Source organism: Anolis carolinensis, chromosome 6, assembly GCF_035594765.1.
Source record: "Anolis carolinensis isolate JA03-04 chromosome 6, rAnoCar3.1.pri, whole genome shotgun sequence".
Classification (NCBI taxonomy): Eukaryota; Metazoa; Chordata; class Lepidosauria; order Squamata; family Dactyloidae; genus Anolis; species Anolis carolinensis.
The window spans coordinates 47,288,562-47,311,321 of NC_085846.1; the positions used below are offsets into that span (position 1 = coordinate 47,288,562).

General features: G+C 38.4%; 1 protein-coding gene across 1 annotated transcript; it reads right to left on the bottom strand.

Moving 5' to 3' along the window:
- Positions 1–829: 829 nt before the first annotated feature.
- bag1 (BAG cochaperone 1) lies at positions 830–20,444 on the bottom strand. Its single transcript, XM_008113006.3, has 7 exons — positions 20,270–20,444; positions 17,482–17,610; positions 14,526–14,608; positions 13,393–13,506; positions 11,353–11,460; positions 6,224–6,286; positions 830–3,923 (listed from the first exon to the last, which is right to left on the bottom strand). The coding sequence occupies exons 1-7, from the start codon at positions 20,316–20,318 to the stop codon at positions 3,858–3,860; spliced, it is 612 nt and encodes a 203-aa protein (XP_008111213.1). The 5' UTR covers positions 20,319–20,444; the 3' UTR covers positions 830–3,857.
- Positions 20,445–22,760: the final 2,316 nt, after the last annotated feature.

The window sequence follows — 22,760 nt, forward strand, 5'->3', positions numbered from 1 at the left end:
TTAAATGCAATGGTTCCATCTTCATGGAACACTTGCAGTAAAAGGAGAGCTATTTAGAATTATGACTAACTCAGATCTTAGATAGACATGGAAGCCAGAAACTAAGCCTACATCCCTTATGGCCTTTTTATAGCACAAACATTGCCCCTGTTACGCAAATGTGTTGTTAATTAATCCTTTTAATTTATTAAAGTGCATGTAAAACTTACCAGTGCACAAGTTTCGCCTGGATTCTGTTGGATTTTGTTATTGCTTGTATATCCATCCTTGTATAGCAGTGTTCCCAGCCTTTTTTTTGACCAGGGCCTACTTGACCAGGACCCACTTTGACCAGGGCCCACTTGACCAGGGCCCACTTTGACCAAGGCCCACTTGACCAGGGACCACTTTGACCAGGTACCACTCTCCAACATTAGTACCAAAAGGGGCAGGACTGGTCAGCTCTGTGGAAAGGAGCAGAAATAAAATAAATAAAATAAATAAATAGGAAGGACCGGATTCTTGCTCTCGCGGCCCACAGGATAGGAACCACTGTTGTATAGAAATATAGGCCTAAATAAAATCTGTTATAGAAAGTAGCTCAAAATGTTCTATCTTCATTTAAGTCTAAGTGCTTTTCGGCTGTGTTTAATTTGAACAGTGCCATATTGAAAAGGAGACTTATTAATAAGACTGTAAGAAGACCAAGGGAAAAATGTACTAATTGGTAAAAAAATATATAATCTCTTGTGATGCAATTCTGTACTCTTTGGGAAAGCATCCTCAGGGCTATAGTTCAGAATTCTTCATAATAAAATGTAGACTGTATCAAAAACACACAAGCCATAAGAAGAGGAGACATTTCGTGCTTTGTTAGCATAATTTTACATTTTCTGACAGAAACCAGTTTCAGTGTAGAATTTATTCCTCAAAAAGAGCTAAACATTTGTATCATAACGTTCAAGTTCCGAAGAAAATTTCATGGTTAACTGTTATATCTATTTGTATTTTATAAGAGTGATTTCTTATATAAAAAAGAATAATTTCAAAATGTACCAAACACCTTGACATGGGACTGGAACACCACAAAAATGTAACAGAATAAGCCATGTGCTGTTTAGCACTTTTTAAACATAATTACTATCAGATGAGCCTTCTAATTAAGAAAAGGTAAATAGCTGCCATTATTACACAAATGTGGAAATCATGTCATATATTTTAAAATCTATGTGTTCCAATTATTGGTGAATGAGTATTCATCTAGCACCATGCTTTAAATGAATTATATTTTGCCCCCTTCCAAACCAAGCTATTAAAAGATAGTCTACTAACTTCTAACTGAAAGATTAAGCTATTTGTTTCTCCCATATTACATTAACCATGAACATGGTCATTGTTAGGAGTAAACCTTACTTAGGAATATTGGACTCATTCTAAGAATTCTTTCTCTTTGGAGTTGGGGATTGCTGGGAAGGATTGCCTTATTCAAAATAGATTTTGGACATATTAGGTAGCACTAATGTGTAGCTTTTCTCTTTTCAAGGAAGAAATACTAAGAAATTTGATGTAGTTGAACTAATATTGTTTCAGGGGATCAAGGAGGACCAATGCATAAACTAATGGAATGCTGTTATAGACATTACTAAATGTATAACAGCTATATAACAAAGACATACTCATATTAGAGTGGACTGCTACATCCTCTTTATGATTAGGAGAAAGAACATTAAGTGTGATGGAGAAGAAGGCAGACTTTAGGTTTACAAGAAAGTCCCTAGATGCTATCTGACGCAAAAGGGTGTCTCCAGGAGACAAATTCAATACTGCAAGCAAATAATCTGCATATATAAATATAAATCCTCATCTTAGTCTTATCTGGACCAAAAGATTACTAGCTGAACAACTGGGATTCTTATTAATCTAATGTAAATCTCTTGTTTTTTATGCATTCAAGACATTTCTGACACATGGTAACTTAAGGTAAACCTATGATGGGTTTTTCTTAGCAAAATGTTTGGGGGAGGGTGCTACCTTTGCCTCCCGCTGAGGCTGAGAGTGTGAGACTTGCCCAAGGTCACCCAATAGGTTTCCATGGCCAGATATGATTAAAATCCTGGTCTTAAGAGTTGTAGTCCAACACCCAAACCATTACATCACACTGGCTTTCAGTGATTCCTAATAAATCTTGATAAATCTGAAATCTACTTGATTTTCGGGGTGGGGGGTGAGATCTTCTATACTTGGTGAAAAGCTGTGAATCCCACCCAGAGTTAGTTCCATCTAACCCATCACATTTTCCAGCAAGATTTCTAGAACTGTATCTTAAATATGTGTGACAAGGTACGTATCTTCTTCCCAGGGCACTTCCTCTCCTTCCCAAGAACCAATTCAACTCCAGATTCTACTGTAAAAAAGACTTCATCATTTCCTTACGGAAGTAGAAAATAAGCAGGTGGAAAATTATGCTTCTTCTTGTTCGTGATGATATCCTTAGAACACTACCAGTGGGTCATTTGCACTGAATAGAAAGCATGAAATGTTAATGAAACCACTTTAACTCAATCTTGTGCCTAAAGCAAGAAAAAAAAAACCACACCTCTCCTTCCACATGTATTTTGGTGAAAAAATACACATTTTCTGTTATGTCTGAAGATATGGAACTGGGTGGATAATAGATTACATCTGCCATCTGCTTTTGTGCCCATTTTATTCCCATGATAGTGAGCTGTTACAAGCCATATCTCAGTGTGACACTGAGATTTAAGGTTGAAAGGGTAGGATGACTCTTGACAATTGATGCTTTTTTTGCTTATCACAGTGCTGGATGGGAACACTATACTACACATAGTCCTGGCACCAAAGTGTTAATCGACTAAGATTACAGAAGCAGTTTAGTATTACATTTCTCTCAACTGTTACTTAGGATTTGGCTTCAAGCTGTTAGCTTTTTTGTTCAAGAATGGATACAGATGAACAATTTGAAAAGGACATAGTACTTGGATGAAAAATCACTACACCATTTGGCAGGCTCCTCAGTGCCCAAGTTTTTTTTTTGTTTTTGTTTTTTTGGGGGGGGGGGAGTCTTCTCTTATATCCCAAGTATAATGCCAGCATTCAGTAGACATGACTCATGGGCCTTATAGGCCAAATACTTGGATAGAGTAACTTGATCACATATCTTTTACCCTCCCACACAGCACTTGGTGTAAGGAAAGAAGGAGCCGAATGAATCTAAGAAAAGGATGAAGAACAAATTGGGCCTAGAAAGTGTGTAGCAGGTTCTTAACGCCAAAATGCCTGCTTTCTTACTTAAGACAGGGAAAATTTCAGGAAGATTTTTTTGCCATCAAAAGAAACAGGAAGTTAGATACAAAAATTACCCTCATTTTAGTGACTTTACCTGCCCAAGAACACTGAATGTATACACAAAGATCACAGCAATATATTGATTATCACAGAGCTGAGTGATGTTCAGCCAGTAATCAAAAGTAGCTTTCAGTACATTCCTTTAAGTCTTTTGAAAATAAGATTCAGAAGGCATACAAGTACTTTACAACATCGACATCAATTACTACTCTTAATGATTTATAAAGGAAAGCAACATTTAGCTAACATTTATGATCACACAAAGACATCCTTGACTATATTCAAGTAAAATTGCAGGATCGTGTCTTTCAAAACAAGGGCTTTAAGCAGAACATATGACAATAAGCAAGCAACGGCTGACATGCAACAGCCTTACCAGACTCCGCTTAAGATAAAATTCTGAACACTACACAAGTGCTCCAAAATGAAGAGCAATCTTTTCTTCTTGCTCACAGAGCAATTACTTCTCCTAGTTATTTTAAAATGCCTCATTCCGCCAGGGTCATATTCTTCTATTGTAGCTTATCCATCTCTTGGCCAATACTTCCCTCCACTGTATCACACTGTGCGAGGAAAGCCTAAAAACAAAGTTGAAATATAAGACATGGTATTAGGATCTTCTTTAAAGGTCATTGTCCCTGGGTGAGGGTACACGTTTACACAGATTGAACAGTCAAAAATTATTAAATCATAGTTAAAGGGTGGTCATTCTCTGTGCCTACAATATAATGGAGCAAACCATCTTTTGCATCAATTCACTTAGTCAGTTCCACAGATGCTGCCTAAATAAACTTCATCTTGAACACCTTGCTCTTTGGACCTTTAACATCACGTTATTTGTTAGAACATACTAACTGGAGAAATCACCTGTGTCAAAGCACTGGTCTTGTCTTTGGATTCACTTCCTTTCCCTGAAACTACTCCCAGAAGCATTTAGGAAGCTGCCAGGAGAGTCAGCTGTTAATTTGAATTACTGCTTTCTGGTGGCAGGGATCAGCGACTGATAGAATCATAGAGTTGGAAGAGACCACAAGGTCCATCCAGTCCAACTTCCTTGCCATACAGGAGAACACAAAGCACCCCCAACAGATGGTCATCCAGCCAGAGATGGAGACTCCACCATACCTCGAAGCAGCATATTCCACTGTCAAACAGCTCTAACCTTCAGGATGTTTTTCCTAATGTTTAGGTGGAATCTCTTTTCTGGCAATTTGAAACCACTGTGTCCTAGTCTCTAGAGCAGCAGACAACAAGCCTGCTCCCTCTTCAATGTGACGCCCTTCTTTTATCCATGCGAAACATAGCTCCCTAAACTGTTCTCCACAGGGCTTGGTATCCAAACATTTGATCATTTTGGTTGCACTTCTCTGGACATATTACAGCTTGTACATATCCTTCTTGAATAGCACTGCTCAGAACTGACACAGTATTCCAGATGAAGTCTGACCAAAGCAGAATACATTTCAGCTACTTTATTCTTGGTCAGGGATAAGCAATGCTCTGGGTCTGGAGACTACTTTTCTGCCCCAGGACCCTTTTGGGGACTGCACAGATTGTTCAAAATATTAAAAACTAAGGTCCAATGCTGCTTTTGAAAAGCAGTTTTAAACAAATGTTAAGTAAGGTGTGTGAGGAGCTTGTAACCTATTTGAAGAGTAAATTATAATCCCTGATGGCTTCCAGGAACAATCTCCCCAAAATATAGTTTTGGGAGTATGAGAGGAGCAATACCTACAAAAATAAGCCTAAGAGCTCCATTAAACCCCAGAGACTCATTTTCCCCCACCCTGCTCTAGGTTAAAATCTAAACCGATCATTTTGATAGCTGAGTAATAAGAATCCTTCCCAATCTTAAATGTTGTAATTTTCCAATTGTTTGAAAAAAAAATAGCAGAAAAGTTCCTATGAAAGCAGTGAAGAAAAACAGCTTCACTGAGAATATTGAAAACTTTATTGATACACAGTCCAACATGGACCAACCACAACCATTTCTATGCCATCTTTTCTTTCAGTGAAGGCAAATAGAATAAGAATATGAAATGTTGGCTATGTAAAAAAATAAAAAAGCCCTATCATTTGTTTTTCCATGTTAAAAGATAGATGTTCAACAGGCTTCATTGAAAATCAACACAGTATATTAAAAAAACCAGTATTTTAGTCGCAAGGGCTTAAATGCCCCAAGCAAAGGCATCAGATTCTGTCTGAACCTGAAACAGAACCAAATGTATAACAGACAATTCAGAAGAAAGTGGCATAACTACAAGTATTTCTTGTTTTAAAAACCCTATGAAGTTGCAATAAATCAGCATGTGACTTGAAGGCACACACACATTCAAACACTATGTGAGGAGGCACAATGGACCTATTTATTTTACTTTTAACTCTGTCTTTCTAAACTTTATATATTTTACCATTTGATTTTATCAATTATACACATTTGTTTACACTTTCCTGGATTGAAGACTGTGACTAACATTCAATGCGGATTGCAATTATTTTTTGTCAACAATTATAATTAAATTTAATTTTTTCTAGTGCCATTTCAACCTGAGTTGAAATTCCCATTCAGCATGGATACTTTGGGCAAGTCACACACTCCTTGTCTCAGAGGAGGGCAAAAGGAAATTTCCTCTGAACAAGTTTTGTCAAGAATTTCTTCTGGTAGAGTTGCCTTATGATCTTCATAAGTCAGAAACAGACAGCAACATTATAATGATTAGAAATACACTGTTCTTATTTATATGTATTCATAAAACTATTTTAGTTTTGGAGTTTTTTGGCTAGTCTTCAAAACAGGTTGAGTAAATTTCCTGACTAAACTGAAAGTTTTACTTTCTAATTTTGGGTACACATAAGCAACAGTTCACAAAGGAATTACCTGAACCTTTTTCACTAGCCCCTTCTTTTTCTGTTTACAGTCACTGTAGTTGTCAGGAAGAGTCTGAAGCAATATAAAGATAGATGCAAAATTAATTTTGTCTTTTCTTGAAAACAATACATAAAGTCTTATGTCCAAATATCGTCACAAAAACATGCTTCAGTAATATATTTACCCAAATTAGGATTTGGTAAACAAATTTAATCAGTTATATCATCTCAATTTATTTAATGATCACTTAAAAAAGAAAGCTAATTCTACTGCATGCCTACAGCAAAAGAGTTTGCATTTTATGAATATAATCACCACACAGAATTACCAAAATAAGGGACCCAATTACAACAGATAAGGTTCTTAAAATTTATTACTAGTTTTCTAGAAGGTAGGTAAAAGGGTTGAATATCAAGTTCTTTTTCGCCCAAGCAGTAATGGAAGTTTCATTAGATGCCGACAAACTGCTACAAGTGGAAATTCACGACAATAATGAGACTCTTATTTAGGATTTGAAGGAGATAAGCCTTTTAATGCCCTGATTTGGCTGGTAAAGTCCAATCTAGAGTACCATTGCCTCCTAATCCTCATAATGCCTGGTGCTAGATTTCCTCTGGAGCCTTCAACTGGCAGAAGAAATCACCTGTCACCTAAGCATTTGGCTGTTCAGAATGTCACATAATGCCATACTGCTCCTTTCTTTGAGGATTAAAAAAAGCCACGCTGCACAAATTTCTGATAACAGACTAATATTCCATAAAGGTATACTTCGCAATAGTAACTGGCAAGTGTGACATTTGCCACTGGATATGAAATTTAACTTTTTAATAACGTCAGGAAACATTCCTAAACACATCCACCCCATTTTAATACTTTTAGCCTATGGGATTAATATGTTAAATCAGAAAATGTGTGGTCTACATGAAATCTGAAAAAGGACTGTCTGAGAAGGATTATGAGATGCCAGAAGAAGCACAAACCATTATGCAAAACAAACAAAATACGAGAAATTGCAAAACAGCATAACTTGGCACAGAATTTTGAGGCTCTTAATGTAGAACACCACTACTTCAAAAAATGTCTTAGAGCAGTGGTTCTCAACCAGTGGGTCCCCAGGTGTTTTGGCCTACAACCGATAGCATCAGGACTGTGATTTCAGTGGGGATGACTGGAAGAGGCTATCTCCTGCATAGTTAGCAACCTCTATACTGTAAAAAGGCAGAAACTACACCAACATTGGGTGTTGGGTTGGGCATTTGCTAGGCATGGCAAAACACAATGAAATCCCACTGCAAATTTCAGCACACTTTTAAGTCAGGATACCTGACAAATCCAAAGTGATAATAGAATAATCCTGGAAGGTTAGAAGTAGTGTGCAGCAGTGCCTTCAGCCGTCTCTTCTTTTCTTTAATCACACATTTCCTTTCCCATTGACTGAAGTGCTGGTGTAAAGATTCCCCTCAATTGTACACATATCTGGGGCTTGGAAGAAGTATGCTCCTTTCCCTACATACCTCTGATGCCCCCTTTCTTTGTCACTGACATCAGAGTGTGTGTATGCAAATCTTGCATGAGTTCTTTTGCAGAAGCAAGAATGTAAGATCAACTATTTTTGTGGGAGCAGGGATTTGAAGCTAGAGCTCTTCTTCAGAAACTATGGGTACTTTGAAGGGCAAAAGACAAATTTTCCAGTAGCCATGGGGGCATTGTCTGTGACACCTTAGGTCTGCACCCTTAAATTGTTTACGACATCAATTCATTTTAAATTTATTCATATATGTCTACAAAAAGTTAATGAAATATAAAGTATGAAAATATGTGCCTGACTATTAGCATAGAAGTGTTTGATTTCACACTCATAGCCAATGAATACTGCCGTGATTAAAATCCCAAAGTTATTGTATTGAACATAGGAAAATTAACCATTTGTCATTTTCAAAGTACTGTAGCTGTTTCAAAAGCATGTACTGAGAAACAGAATAAATATTGGTATTTAAACATCAGATATATTTGTAAGTTCCAAGAACATTTAATAAATATTTTATAAAAGACCTCAGAATTAATTTATTTATTTATTTACAGTATTTATATTCCGCCCTTCTCACCCCGAAGGGGACTCAGGGCGGATCACATTATAACACACATAGGGCAAACATTCAATGCCCATAAACACATCAAACAGAGACTGAGAGACACACGCAGAGGCAAGTTAACCTTCTTCTGAGGGGATGTTCGATTCTGGCCACAGGGGGGAGCAGCTGCTTCATCATCCACACTGACGGCACTTCCTCATTCCAGGTCGTAAATTAGTTAATCTTGCCTCCCCACTTTTATAAGTGGTACCTTATCTCCTACTTGATAGATGCAACTATCTTTCGGGTTGCTAGGTCAGCAACGAGCAGGGGCTATTTTTTATTTTTAATTGACGGGTGCTCACCCCGCCACGGGCTGGCCTCGAACTCATGACCTCATGGTCAGAGTGATTTAAGGCAGCTGCTCAACAGCTGCGCCACAGCCCGGCATTAAGTGTTAAAGGACTACTATTTAGCTTAGTGAAAGCAGATAACTAAACTTGGCATCAAGGTTTGGCTGTTTCCATTTCACTTGCTTTACTTCTAGAAGGCATTGCAAGAGGATCTTTACTCCTCTGAGTGCACTTAGATATTTCTGTGGAGGGACTGTCTTCAGCTTGCAGACTTTGAGCATGGAAGGTACCTTAGAAATGTGTTCTTTAATGCAGAATCTTCCCAAGAAGAAACATTTTTCAATCTTGACTGTCCTGCTGATATGCAGCCTAAAGAGACAGTCAAGAGGTGAGTTGACATTATGATCCCATTTTTCAACTCAGGAGTTGGGACATCGGTTGTAGGTCTCCCACTGCTGTTGGAAAGTGGACTGTCTCAAGTGTCTTATGCGGTTATTGTATTTTATGTTCTCTCTTTTTGCTGATTGTTTGATGCCAGCAAGAAATTTTATTGTTAAATATTTTAGTAAGAATGTTTGAATAAATCACATACACTGAGTGCTCTGCTAATACTATTGATATTAGATATTGTAACTAATGTACATTGGTTTAAATTTGTATGTGCTTTAAATGAAACTAGCTGTTAAATTATAACAAACAATTAGGGTTGTTTTATTTAAAGTCCTATAGGAAGGGTTCCAAGTACAACTTGTGGCTAAGTGAAAACATCAATTTAAATTGTAGTTAACAATGTAGACTAACACAACCTATTGAAAAATAAAATCTTTGGAGGGAAAGAACTCTCATAAGAACTGACTTTTATATATCCAAGACAGGTATTTCATAACAGACTGAATACAACATAGGTCTAATTTTATGATATTTAATTCAAAATGCACATAATAAATTGCTGTTCAAAGAGACCTCAAATCCCAAGAAAATTATATATATTAATATATACATTAAGAATCTTCTCAGTGTAGAGTTTATTTTTATTTGCCTAAGGGAGACTCTGAATGACCCTTAACAACTTATAAGAAGTGCCCTTTAAATTATTCATAATAGTGTCTTGTAGGATGGGCTAACCATGAAACATCTGAAGAGAAAAAGCACTTTGTTCTCATAGCTATCAACAATTTTCTTCTAACATCTGAGGTATTTCAATACTGTTGAAATTATATTGAAATATATATGAATATATACATTTATTAGTTTTTGACCACAAACTAAAGTAGTTCATCAGAAATCAATACATGAAAGGAATATGTTTTGCTTCTCCTGTATGGCACTGGAAAATGTTTCTTCCACATCCCTGCTCAGGTGCACAGAAATAGCTCATCGTGTAGCACAGAGGGTCCCTGCTGTTCAAAACAGAACTCCAAAATTTCTAGTATGGGATGAACAATTGGTATGGGTATATAATTCTACTCCTTTCTAGTGTAATGTCCCAGTCCATCCTCCAGGAAATAATGCTCGGCTGCTCACTAGAAGGAAGGATATTAGAGGCAAAGCTGAAGTATTTTGGCCACATCATGAGGAGACAGGAAAGCTTGGAAAAGATCACGACGCTGGGGAAAATGGAAGGAAAAAGGAAGAGAGGCTGACCAAGAGCAAGAAGGATGGACGGTATCCTTGAAGTGACTGGCTTGACCTTGAAGGAACTGGGGGCGGTGACGGCTGACAGGGAGCTCTGGCGTGGACTGGTCCGTGAAGTCACGAAGAGTCGGAGATGACTGAGATGACTAAACGACTGAGCAGCAGTCCAAAAACAAGGGGAGGGGAAGGGAAGCAAAGCAAAGCAAAACAAAACTGGAATTCTTCAAAAGTCTACTTCTATTTCTGAATTTGTTTGATGTTAAATAATGTGGGTTGTTGAGGGCTGAGGCCTGTTTCCAATTTCAATTACTACTTTCTGAATGCTTCCAGAAGCAATTTGGCCTTTTGCTAGAAAATATGTGGATTTGAGCAAAAATCCAAAAACAGGTAAAAACAAAAGTCATAGAGGCCATATATTGCTCCAAATCCATGCTTAACCAAGCCCCGTGCCTCAAGATGTGACAGATGTATGTTCTTGACTGTAGGTATACCTAGTCAAAATTAGAGAATTATGAATTATGACCCAGTTTCATTTATTTCATTTGGCCTACCCCAAGTATAATTAGCTCTGGCTCCAACAGGACACAATTCCGGTGGGGAAATTGTATGTAACTAAATACAACCCAATTTCTGAAATAAGCCCTGGTTTGACAACAACTCACATTATCCTCAGCTAGAATAAACTACCCCCTCCCCATTTACTGATATTATCCAAGCAGAATGGTTCCTATCTGAATCCCAAAAGCCATGGTGACAGGAAATAGTAAGAGCTGTAGTCCAACACATTTTGAGGCCCCAAGTTAGAGGAAAGCTGCACCATAGTAGTAAATCTGAAAGTCTCCCAACACAGTGCTTTTGCCGAAAAGGTGTATAAAAGTATTGATGCGGTGATACTGCATAAAAGAGGTTGCCTTAAGAAATGGAAGAGAGTCACTTTTTAAACGTCTCATAAGCCATTTGTTTTGTGTTTGCCATGAGTTATGTAACCTAATAGTTCTGGGGGCAAGCTTCCCTACATAAACAGCAAAACTAAGTTTTCTTGAACAGCCATAACAAAGTGCAATAAGAATTTACTCACAATAGCATCAATCTGCTCCAGAATTTTCATGAACTGCTCAGCAGTTCCCTTTATCCGTTTGTCCAACTGGTGAAGTGCTTCAGTTTGAAGATTCTTTGCCAGAAAACCCTGTGTGGAAAATGTATGGTTAATCCATTTTAAGATCTAACATGATTTTATGTTAACATTAATTGAACAAGTCTTATACAGATCCCCATTCCTTCATTTTCTGACAGACACATACATCATTGCCTAATCTCTTTATTAAATAGATCATTTTCATTGAATAAAACTTTCTTGTTGTGATATGCCTTCCAGTCATTTTAATCCATGGCAATTACAGGGTTTTCTTGGCAAAATTACTTCAGAAGAGGTTTTTCACTGCCTTCCTCTGAGGCTAAAGAGAGCGTGACTTGTCCAAGGTGACTTAGTGAGTTTCATGGCCAAGCAGGAATTCAAAACCTGGTCTCCAGAGTGTAAGACTAAAATTATTACACCACGCAAATCTGCATGAAATAAAACTTGAATAAAACAAACAACAAAAATAAACTATAATAAAAATTACGTACACAAATTCAAATTATCTAAATGTATAACAAAATCTACAAATAATAAAAGAGAAAAAGAAAAAGATGCCATCCAACTACTGTATATTTTAATTCTTAACCTTCTACCTCCTTCTACTTTAATTCATTACACTTCATCTATACATTCAACTTGTACTAATCAAGCCGTCATCAAGTCAATCATGAGTTACCAGTTTCAAGAAATGCTATTAATGATTTTTCTTTGATTAGAGTAGACAATTTGTCTATTTCAATTAAATTCTCCAATTCTAGTAATCTATTTTCATTAGTAGGTAATGCCACTCTTCCATTTCTGAATATTAAATATCATTGTAGCTATTGTCATTTATTGAAATATTTTTCCATGACTCCTTTCCACTTAATCATTCATCAATCCCAAAAGGAGAATTTCATGTTTTAATTAAACCAGTCTTTCTGTACTCTCAAGTGGATTAGTCATGATAATCAACCAATCATCCACTGATGCCCTTAATTTCTATTATTCCTTCTTGATCTTTATTCCTGTTGCCATTTCATGTTGCCTGGTATCTCTATTCAAGACCCCAAATGAAAAAAAGGACTGTGACAACAGCCTTGTCTAGTTCCATTTGGTATCTCATTTGGATTTGTTAACTCTCCATTAACTATTATTCATTCTGCATATATAGAATAAACTGATCTAACCCATTCAATTAAATTGTCTCCAAATGACAACAAAAAATGCCAAGAAGTATTGCGATCATCAAAAAAGAGGGTTAAAAGTAACAAGGATGCCAGGGAGTGTCTGGAAGTTTTATAGGCACCACACATAATTGTCTAATTATGTTAGCATCTCCTACTTAATAGTCTCCTTTCTTTGTATCTCATCCAAAATCAGTAAAGATCTTTATAACATATCATCACCTATTCTCATCCCGCTACATGCCCTGCTCGTTTGCATACGCATGAACACTGTATATACTTATGCCCTCTATTCAACCACACTGGCACACCTTCCACATTTAGTCTCCCTATAATCTATCTGTCTCTAACACACACAATCTTTCTAAATTTTCACTGGCAAATCATTCTCCTCCATTTACCTTGCTTCATTCACTTTATCCTGTTCCAACATATTTTTACACATACCCTTATCTTCCTGTATTTCCTCTGTTTTTCCACTCCTAAGTTTTTCTATACCCGTTTGCTCTTACAAACACATAATGCAACCAATATCTATACACACTGTTACTGGTACACACTTCCCTATTTGTAAAGAGGGAAGAGCCCCATCTATGCATCCATGTTCAGGATTACACAGATTCATTTCATTTCTCTGACATGCATCAGGTAGAGCCCCCTCTTCACACAAAGACCCACACTGCACTGTTTAGAAATACACACTGAGATTGGTTCTCCTTCAGAGAGACACCGCCACCAATACTATAACAATAATTTTACCAATAACTAAAAAATACAAAGACAGATGAATTGCTGCACCAAGAAAGTGACTCACTTTCTGAATACCTCCAAGTTCTTTATTGACTTCTTCTATTTTCTTGGCTGCTTGTTCCACTGACAGTTCTAAATCTTTTAATTTCTTCAGTTCAGCCTCTTCATCAGGACTCTTCTGTGTATTAAGAAGGGGGGGGGGGGGGGGAGAGAGAGATTAACACAATGTTTCATCAATTACAGCCTGAGCAACCCTTATCCAGGATTCTGAATTCCAAAATACTCAAAAATCTAAAATTTTTGACATGAGTGGCCAAGATAGTAATACCAATGCTTTCTAAAAGTTCAATTTACACAAATGTTGTTTCATCCACAAAATGGTATAAAATTACTTTTGAGTCATGTTTCGGGTTTCTATCAGGGCTTCTTAAAACTTTTTCCACTCCTAATCCCTTTCTGCCCAATAAATGTTTATGCAAACCTAGGTATCTAAAATAGGTATAAAAATTAAGCATTTACTGATAATAAATCAGCATTTGCAACTCTTGCTAAACAGGCTGATTTTCCTTTTTATGATGTACAGTTGAAGCATTGTTCATAAACACTGCACTTTGTTGCTAACTGATTTGTGTATTATTATTATTGTGTAAATGTCTAGACGGCATTCAGAAACCTTTTACTGTTGCCAAATTTTTCACAACCTCAACACTGAGCTAAGGGGACTCCATTTGTGGTTGGGGCCCAAAGTTTAAGAACCAATGGTTTATATGAAAGAAATCATTTACATGTGTAGGCTTGGCTTCAGTTTCCAAGGTATCTCAATATGTATATGCAAATATAGTGAGCTGTCCACATTCACTGGGATTAAGGATGCAGGGCTCCCATCAAAGTGGAAAAACCTGAGGTTTTTTAACCTGAGAGAAAACTTCCTCAGGAATCTCTAGCTCCTCCAGGTTGACTCTATGGGCAACCTCTGTCAGAAGTATTGAACTGGCATTTCTGTTGATTTGTTGTAAAACATGTTTTTGTGCTTAATTTGTAAAATCATAATATAATTTGACGTTAAATAGGCTTTTCCTTAATCCCTCCTTGTTATCCAACATTTTCGCTTATACAACGTTCTGCTGGTCCATTTATGTTGGATAAGCGAGACTCTACTTGTATCACTAATTACAAACATTAAGTACAATATATTACCCTTTTCCCTATAAGCATAACTTTGCAACCATTTTTCACTCCATATGTGGACAACGGCTGCTCCATTTCTTTTAGGGACCTTCCTAGGAAGAAAAAAACAAACACAAAACGCACATATTTATTTTGGTAACTGTTATATGATAAAAAGAGTCGTTTTAAATTAATTCAAAATATAAAGTCAAATATAATAATCATTTGTATTATGTACCAATATGTATACATAAGTATCATATAAAACACTCCCAATAGTTCCAATTGACTTGCTGTTGATACAAAATATTATTTGAGACTCCACACCAGTCAGTATAGTGACAAAATGTAAGCTACATCTCAATATTCATATATTTTAGATATGTTAACTGGTAGTCCTCTAGCTGTCTTCAGTAGCTTAAGGGATGTGGCACCTAATGATTGCTAAACCACAGATTTTTTTGGCTACCATGACTAGTTGGAACAAGCTGCAAAAAGGCAGATTAATATGTTTATTTATTTATTACAGTATTTGTATCCCACTCTTCTCACCCAATAGGGGACTCAGGGCAGCTTACAATAAGTTCCTTCCTCATACCATGTTGCTTCCTATTTAGCCCTAGCTATGATTCATAAACTATGGCTTAAAGTTGGCTAATTTGAAACTAATCATAGTTACTATTTGCCAATGTTTGTTGATCAGGATGACACAATGAACACTGTTAAACCATAATGGAAATGAAGGCTTCCAAATTTCTCTTCTTCATGGCTCAGCGCAGGAGAGGGGAAGGTGCAATACTGAAGTGAGATCAGAGCAAGTCAATCAATGCTGGTATATGCCGGACAAGACTAATGATAATCATTATTTCTTTTTTAAAATTGTTTCTTCCACAACCAACCAGTTATCCTAAAAAGTCAAACAGCTTTTCTTTGACATAAATAAAACCCGAAAACCAAGGAAATGATCAAAAAGATTTTCAGGATTTCTTTGATACTTAAGCATTTATAACATCCATATTTTTCGAGAATTGATAACATCAAGCTATTTTTAGCTATTTTCCAGATAGGAAAAGTCTCAAAGATTAGAGCAGGGACAGTAATGTCAAGACTTCTTTTTAAAATTAAATACTGTACACTGTAAAATAGCTAAAAAATTAACAGAAGGCATGCATGTGACTAATTAAGTTGAACAGATTCTAAAACACATTGCAATGCACTAAGCCTGCAAATTCTATTCAAGTTTATACATTTATATGCAAATATACTGTCATAAAAGGTTTCAAAACACAACACTAAAATGAAATTAATCCAGATTACAGCACTTCTCAGTTGCCAAACACAGGGATGAACCAAATTGTGAATGCCTTACAGTGAATATAACAGAAAACAAACACTGTAGTCTACTGTGAATAACCAATAAGAACAATCTCATAAAAACTGCATGCTGTTATTTGCTAGACATACTTAAAATACATAGTCATCTTCAATGGCACATCCGAAAGCTTAAACCAGTTGCTTCTAAAATAAATCTAATATTTAAGCTAGGTATACCAAGGTTGGAACCCTGGTGGCGACGTGTGTTAAAGCACTGAGCTGCTGAACTTGCAGTCCGAAAGGTCCCAGGTTCAAATCCCAGGAGCAGAGTGAGTGCCCGCTATTAGCTCCAGCTTCTGCCAACCTAGCAGTTCGAAAACATGCCAATGTGAATAGATCAATAGGTACCGCTCCGGCAGGAACGTAATGGCAGCCACATGACCTTGGAGGTGTCTATGGCTCTTCGGCTTAGAAATGGAGATGAGCACCAACCCCCAGAGTCAGACATGACTGGACTTAACGTCAGGGGAAACCTTTACCTTTTATACCAAGGTTACAGGCTTCTAAAGAAAATAATATATTTTTCTGCTTTACCTTGTCCCTCTAAAATTCACATTGATCTTGCTAGAAACCAAGTTTATTAAATAATTGAGAAAAATAATAAGAAGAGCTCTTATCAAATTTTAAGGGACTGAGTGAAAAATCTCATCTGATTTCAACAAGACTGGGCAAACATTTTGAGGGGACTGAGGGCTGTGTTGAACCCCAGCCAAACGAAGCTAAACTCCAGAGGTGCAGTAGCTAAAAGAATCTTTTACTTTAAAAAAATGTTGCTACAACTAATTTCCTTTTAGAAAAATACAAGCAATTGCTATATTCCTTATGTGTAAGAGGGAAAAGACTTTTGCCACTATCCAACCAAAGTTCAGCCAAAGTAACAATTTTGGTAAAAGAGGCATGGAGGCTTAACAAAGTTATGCGTGTCACCTGAAGGCTATGTGCTGTCCCCCCCCCCCCCCCCAATTAAGATGATGAAACATAATAAGTAATAAACGCATACGTACCAAAACATGTATTAAAATAACAATTACAAAAAATTAACACCAGGCATCACCCTATAAGCAAAAATCTTATCAAAACAACTCAAATACAAAACTCCAGCTTCAAGGCATTAGGAATATTTAAGATAGCATAAAAACTAGCAATTAAGCCCTCCACTCCCATATACATAAACATGCAAAAAGCTGTACAGATGTATTTCAAAGTGAATGTATGCCCAAGATCCCACACTGGAAGACATAGCTACAGATGTCCTTTGATGTATAAAACACTTTACAATACGATCCTGCATCTGTGGGGGATATGTTCAAGGACTTCCTGCAGATTCACAAAACATTGGGTAGTAGCGAGCCATCTATATTTCACATGTGGAATGAAAATAATGTTCACTTCCGGGAAAAGGCTGGATATGTATCTTCTCCCCAGTACCTTGGGAATCTAACTTTTAGCAGAGGGTTGTCTCACTTCTACACTAGGGTTTTGAGCTGTTTTGCTTGTTCCACTGGTACTCCAAGCACAGAAGTGAGTATATAAAATTATGATGTTGTATTTAAGGGGATCTAGCCTAGTCAAGCAAAAAAAAATCCCATAAATATAAAAAAATGTTACTTACCTTTATATATCAGCTTCTGAAAGGACAATGGAACCCCAGTTAGTTGTTCAATTAGGAGAGCCATATCACGTACAGTTGGTTGTTTACCTTCTTCTTGAGAACCAACTTGAAGACTATGTTTTTCATTACCTGAAGAATAATGAAAACATATTTAGGTCATAATAAGGCAAACTTCATTCTGAACTGCAAGCAGTATCCTCACTCATGTGCTACTAAAAGCAACCTAAGAAGTAGGTATTCAGCAAATTGCACTTTTTTATCACAGACTTATATATTCATGATACCATTTCACTGCTAATGTTTTCCCTCAAGAAATATAATTTGATTATCTGAAAATGTTTGGGACAAGAATATTTTGAATTTTGTACACGAGAAACCTTACAGATGGGAACCAAGTCTAAACAAGAAATTAACTTACGTTTCATATATACCTTACACAAGCAATCTGAAGATAATTTTGTACACCATATTTTGAGGAATTTTATGCATGAAACAAAGGCTGTGTGCATAGAACCATCAGAAAGCAAAGGTGTGTCTATGTCTGCCACACATGTGGATGATTTTGGAGTATTTGGATTTTGGATTCACTAATAAGGATTGCTTAACTCATACCTTCTTCAGTAAGGGACTTTTCACACTATAAAATTACAGTGCCCTGATTCATAGAATCAGAGTTAGAAGAAACCACATGGGCCATCCAGTCCAAATCCCTGGTTTGCAGGAAAAGCACAATCAAAATACTCACAACAGATGGCCATGCGCCTCAATTTAAAAGCTTCCAAGGAAGGAGCTTCCATCACACTCCAAGGCAGAGAGTTCCACTGATTAACAGCTCTCATGGTCAAGAGGTTTTTCTTAATGTTCATGTGGAATCTCCTTTCCTGTAATTTGAACTCATTGCTACGAGTCCTAGTTTCAAGGGCAGCAAAAAACAAGCCTGCTCCCTCTTCCTTATGACATCTTTTCACATGTTTATACATGACTATCGTGTCTCCTTTCAACCTTCTTTTCTACAGACTAAACATACCCAGCTCTTTAAGACGCTCCTCATAGGGCATGGTCTCCAGACTTTTAATCATTTTAGCTGCCTTCCTCTGGACACCTTCCAGCTTGTTAATATCTCTTTTGAACCTTGTGCCCAGAATTGGATACAGTATTCCAGGTGAGGTCTAACCAAAGCAGAATAGAAGGTCGCCATGACTTCCTTCGATCTAGACCAGTGATTCTCAACCTGGGGTCCCCAGGTGTTTTGGCCTTCAATTCCCAGAAATCCTAACAGCTGGTAAACTGGCTGGGATTTCTGGGAGTTGTAGGCCAAAACACCTGGGGATCCACAGATTGAGAACCACTGATCTAGATGCTATACTCCTCTTGATGCAGCCCAAAATTCCATTGGGTTTTTAAGCTACTATATCACTTTGTTGGCTCGTGTTCAATTTATTGTCCACTAAGATCTTTTTCAGGTGCTGTTGTTGAGCAAGGCGTCACCCATCCTGCATCTGTGCATTTCATTTTTTCCTGCCTAAGTGCAACATCCCACATTTATCCTTCTTGAAATTCATTTCGTTAGCTTTGGCCCAGGCTCTCTAATGTGTTAAGATCATTTCAAATTCTGATCTGTTGTACTTTTGAGTAGATAAGTCTGTTATAATCTGGACCAAACCCACATTGTCATTTGCCCTGGTCACTTTTTAGTTTGATTTCCGTTCAGATTTATCTTCCCTACTTGTTGTGTCTATTGATGTATGTCCATTTGTAATAGACACTCCCTTCATCAGTTTTGATTGTTGCACAGATGTCATCCTATATTGGATTTTTAATGCCTTGGATGATTGTTTAACATTTTAACTATGTTTAATTTTAACTATGACCTGTTTAATTTGTTTTAATTTGTGTTGTAATGTCTAAATTGTTGTATTTTATGATTTTATATGACTGTATTGGGCTTGTTCCCCGTGTCAGCCACCCCAAGTCCCCGGGAGATGGGAGGCGGCATGCAAAATAAATTTATTATTATTATTATTATTATTATTATTATTATTATTATTATTATTATATCATGTCCTCTGGAGTATTAACTCCCAATTGGATAGGATCGGATTGGCCCCTGGTGGTGGTGCAGTGTGTTAAAGCACTGAGCTGCTGAACTTGCAGTCCGAAAGGTCCCAGGTTCAAATCCCGGGAGCGGAATGAGCGCCCACTGTTAGCCCCAGCTCCTGCCAACCTAGCAGTTCGAAAACATGCAAATGTGAGTAGATCAATAGGTACCGTTCTGGCGGGAAGGTAACGGCGCTCCGTGCAGTCATGCCGGCCACATGACCTTGGAGGTGTCTATGGACAACACCGGGTCTTCGGCTTAGCAATGGAGATGAGCACCAACCCCCAGAGTCAGACATGACTGGACTTAACGTCAGGGGAAAACCTTTACCTTTTTGGATAGGAATGCCCTCTATACCTTCATCCAAGTCATTAACTGTCATGGCAACATTTGTGAGTTTACAGACTGGGGAGGGGGATTCAGAGCCCTCTCCCAGGGATCTCCTCCTGGAGGGCTTCGCCAAACTACAAATCCCAGGGTGTGATCATGGTGCAAAAGGGGAGTCGACGGGGAGAGGGCCACAAACCCCGCTTCGCCTTGTTTGAGCGACACTCCTTCCGAGGTCCAGGGGAAAGCCTGGGTGCATCTCCATTCATTCACGGGAGAAGGAGGGCCCCACAGACACAAAGAGGGAAAGCCTTCCCGCCCTGCCTGAGGCGACGGCCGCCGCCTTCTTCCTTCCGCGCTTACCGTACGTGACCGTCACCGTCAAGGCCGAGCTCCCTGCCGGCACCGCCATGGCCGCTCCCTCCTTCTCGCCGCCGCCTCAGAGCTCTCTCGCCGGCCGCCCTGCAGCGGCGCTTCCTCTCAGGCCGGAAACTGCCGGGGGCACGGCGAAGGGGGCGAGGCAGGAAGGAAGGAAGGAGCCCATCCAGGCGCCCCTCTCGCTCGACTTCCGCTCTGAGCCGGCGCGCGCGTGTGAGTAGGGGCCGGTGCGGCTGCAGCTGGCGCGTGATGAGGAGAGCGCCCTGAAGTTCCTCTGTAGGGTGTGAAGAGGTTTGGGAAGTGCAAGTGGAAGGCCATCTTCCTCAGTTATCCCTTCAAGGACCGATCCGCAGTGAAGAAAAAGGACCGCTGGCGGACCATGAAGAAGCTTGCGATCGATTATATCTGTGGAGGAGGGTTGAAGGGGGGCGGCGGAGGGAGCATGGCTTGTGCCCTTTGGAAAGATCGCCCCAAACTATTTCCTTGTTCAGTCCCCTTTTTCCTTCCTGCGAAGGTCACTGTTGAGGACCGAAGAAGCACACGGTCCTCTCTTGTTACTCGTTGTTTTGCAGTTCCGTGCCAGAGGCTTTTTCCCCGTTTATTTATTTATTTATAGTATTTATATTCCGCCCATCTCACCCCGAAGGGGACTCAGGGCGGATCACATTATATACATATAGGGCAAACATTCAATGCCCATAAACACATCGAACCCAGACAGACAGACTCAGAGGCAATTTTTTTTTAAAAAATAATTTTTATAGTGTTATCTTTGGTGTACAATTAAAGCGAGGAGGCCCTAATGGCTCCGTTCTTTCGAGGGTCATTTTAACTACATTATAGGCTCAAAACCACCCACAGGAGTAGGAGCCTCCGGTGGCCTAGGGGATAAAAGCCTCCTGACTTGAAGGTTGGGTTGCTGACCTGAAAGCTGCCAGGTTCGAATCCCACTCGGGGAGAGTGTGGATGAGCGCCCTCTGTCAGCTCCAGCTCCATGCAGGGACATGAGAGAAGCTTCCCACAAGGATGGTAAAAACATCCGGGCGTCCCCTGGGTAACGTCCTTGCAGACGGCAAATTCTCTCACTCCCCTGACACGGAAAAAACCCACAGGAGTAGAATCAGAATAATAGTTGGAAGAAACTACGTGGGCCATCTAATCCAACCCCGTCATGCAGGAAAAGCACAATCAAATCAGCCCTGAAAAATGGCCATCTGGCCTCTATTTAAAAGCTTCCACAAAAGGAGCTTCCACCACCATACTCTGAGGCAGAGAGTTCCACTGCTGAACAGCTCTCACAGTCAGGAAGTTCTCTCTAATGTTCAGGTGGAATCTCCTCTCTTTGTAATTTGAACACACTGCTCAGACTCCTACTTTCCAGGGCAGCAGAAAACAAGCCTGCTACCTCATATCCCTTCACATACAGTAGAGTCTCACTTATCCAAGCTTCTGGATTATCCAAGCCATTTTTTGGAGTCAATGTTTTCAATATATCGTGATATTTTGGTGCTAAATTCATAAATACAGTAATTACAACATAACATTACTGCATACTGAACTGCTTTTTCTGTCAAATTTGTTGTATAACATGATGTTTTGGCGCTTAATTTGTAAAATCATAACCTAATTCGATGTTTAATAGGCTTTTCCTTAATCCCTCCTTATTATCCAAGATATTCACTTATCCAAGCTTGTGCCGGCCCGTTTAGCTTGGATAAGTGAGACTCTACTGTATTTATACATGGCTATCATTTCTTCTCTCAACCTCAGACCCAGCTCTTTAAAACGCTTCTCATAGAGCATGGTCTTCAGACCTTTATCATTTTAGTTGATAGATTGAACTATCAATAAATAAATGTATACTTATTGGAACCACCAACAAAATTAGTGCTAATTTCCTCTTCTATCCTCCACTCAAAACATTACGTTTCATTTCTGCTCAAATTCACCAATGTCATTAACAGGTTTCCTCACTTCACTTTCTTACTTCACTAACCCTTCAACACACAAATAGGATTTTCTGAATATGCAAATAGTGGAGGCTCCGCTTCCGACAGTTGCAACACTGTAGGCAATTGTCCCCAGCCATTGCTTCCCTCAAATCTGTTACAATATTCTGCTTCCATATCACTGCAAGCAATAAAAATGGTAAAATTTCTCACACAAATGCAGACATGCCAACTCTCCACTACAAGTCGTAATTTTTCTCCTAATTAGGATATCTGAACGTTGAGGCAGGTGATTGGAACATTAGTATTAAGTGTTGCTCCTGGGTAACTGTCCAACATACTATTGGATAAACACAGATGTCTATTCTAAACAATGTAATGAACTATATAAAACACAATAATGGTTCAAAACATAAGTAGTACACAATATGTATATTAGAGCATCATATACATATTACATTCACAGAATCAATGCTCAGTTCTATGGTATATAACCCAAAAGTATCTAACTCAGTATTATAGATCAA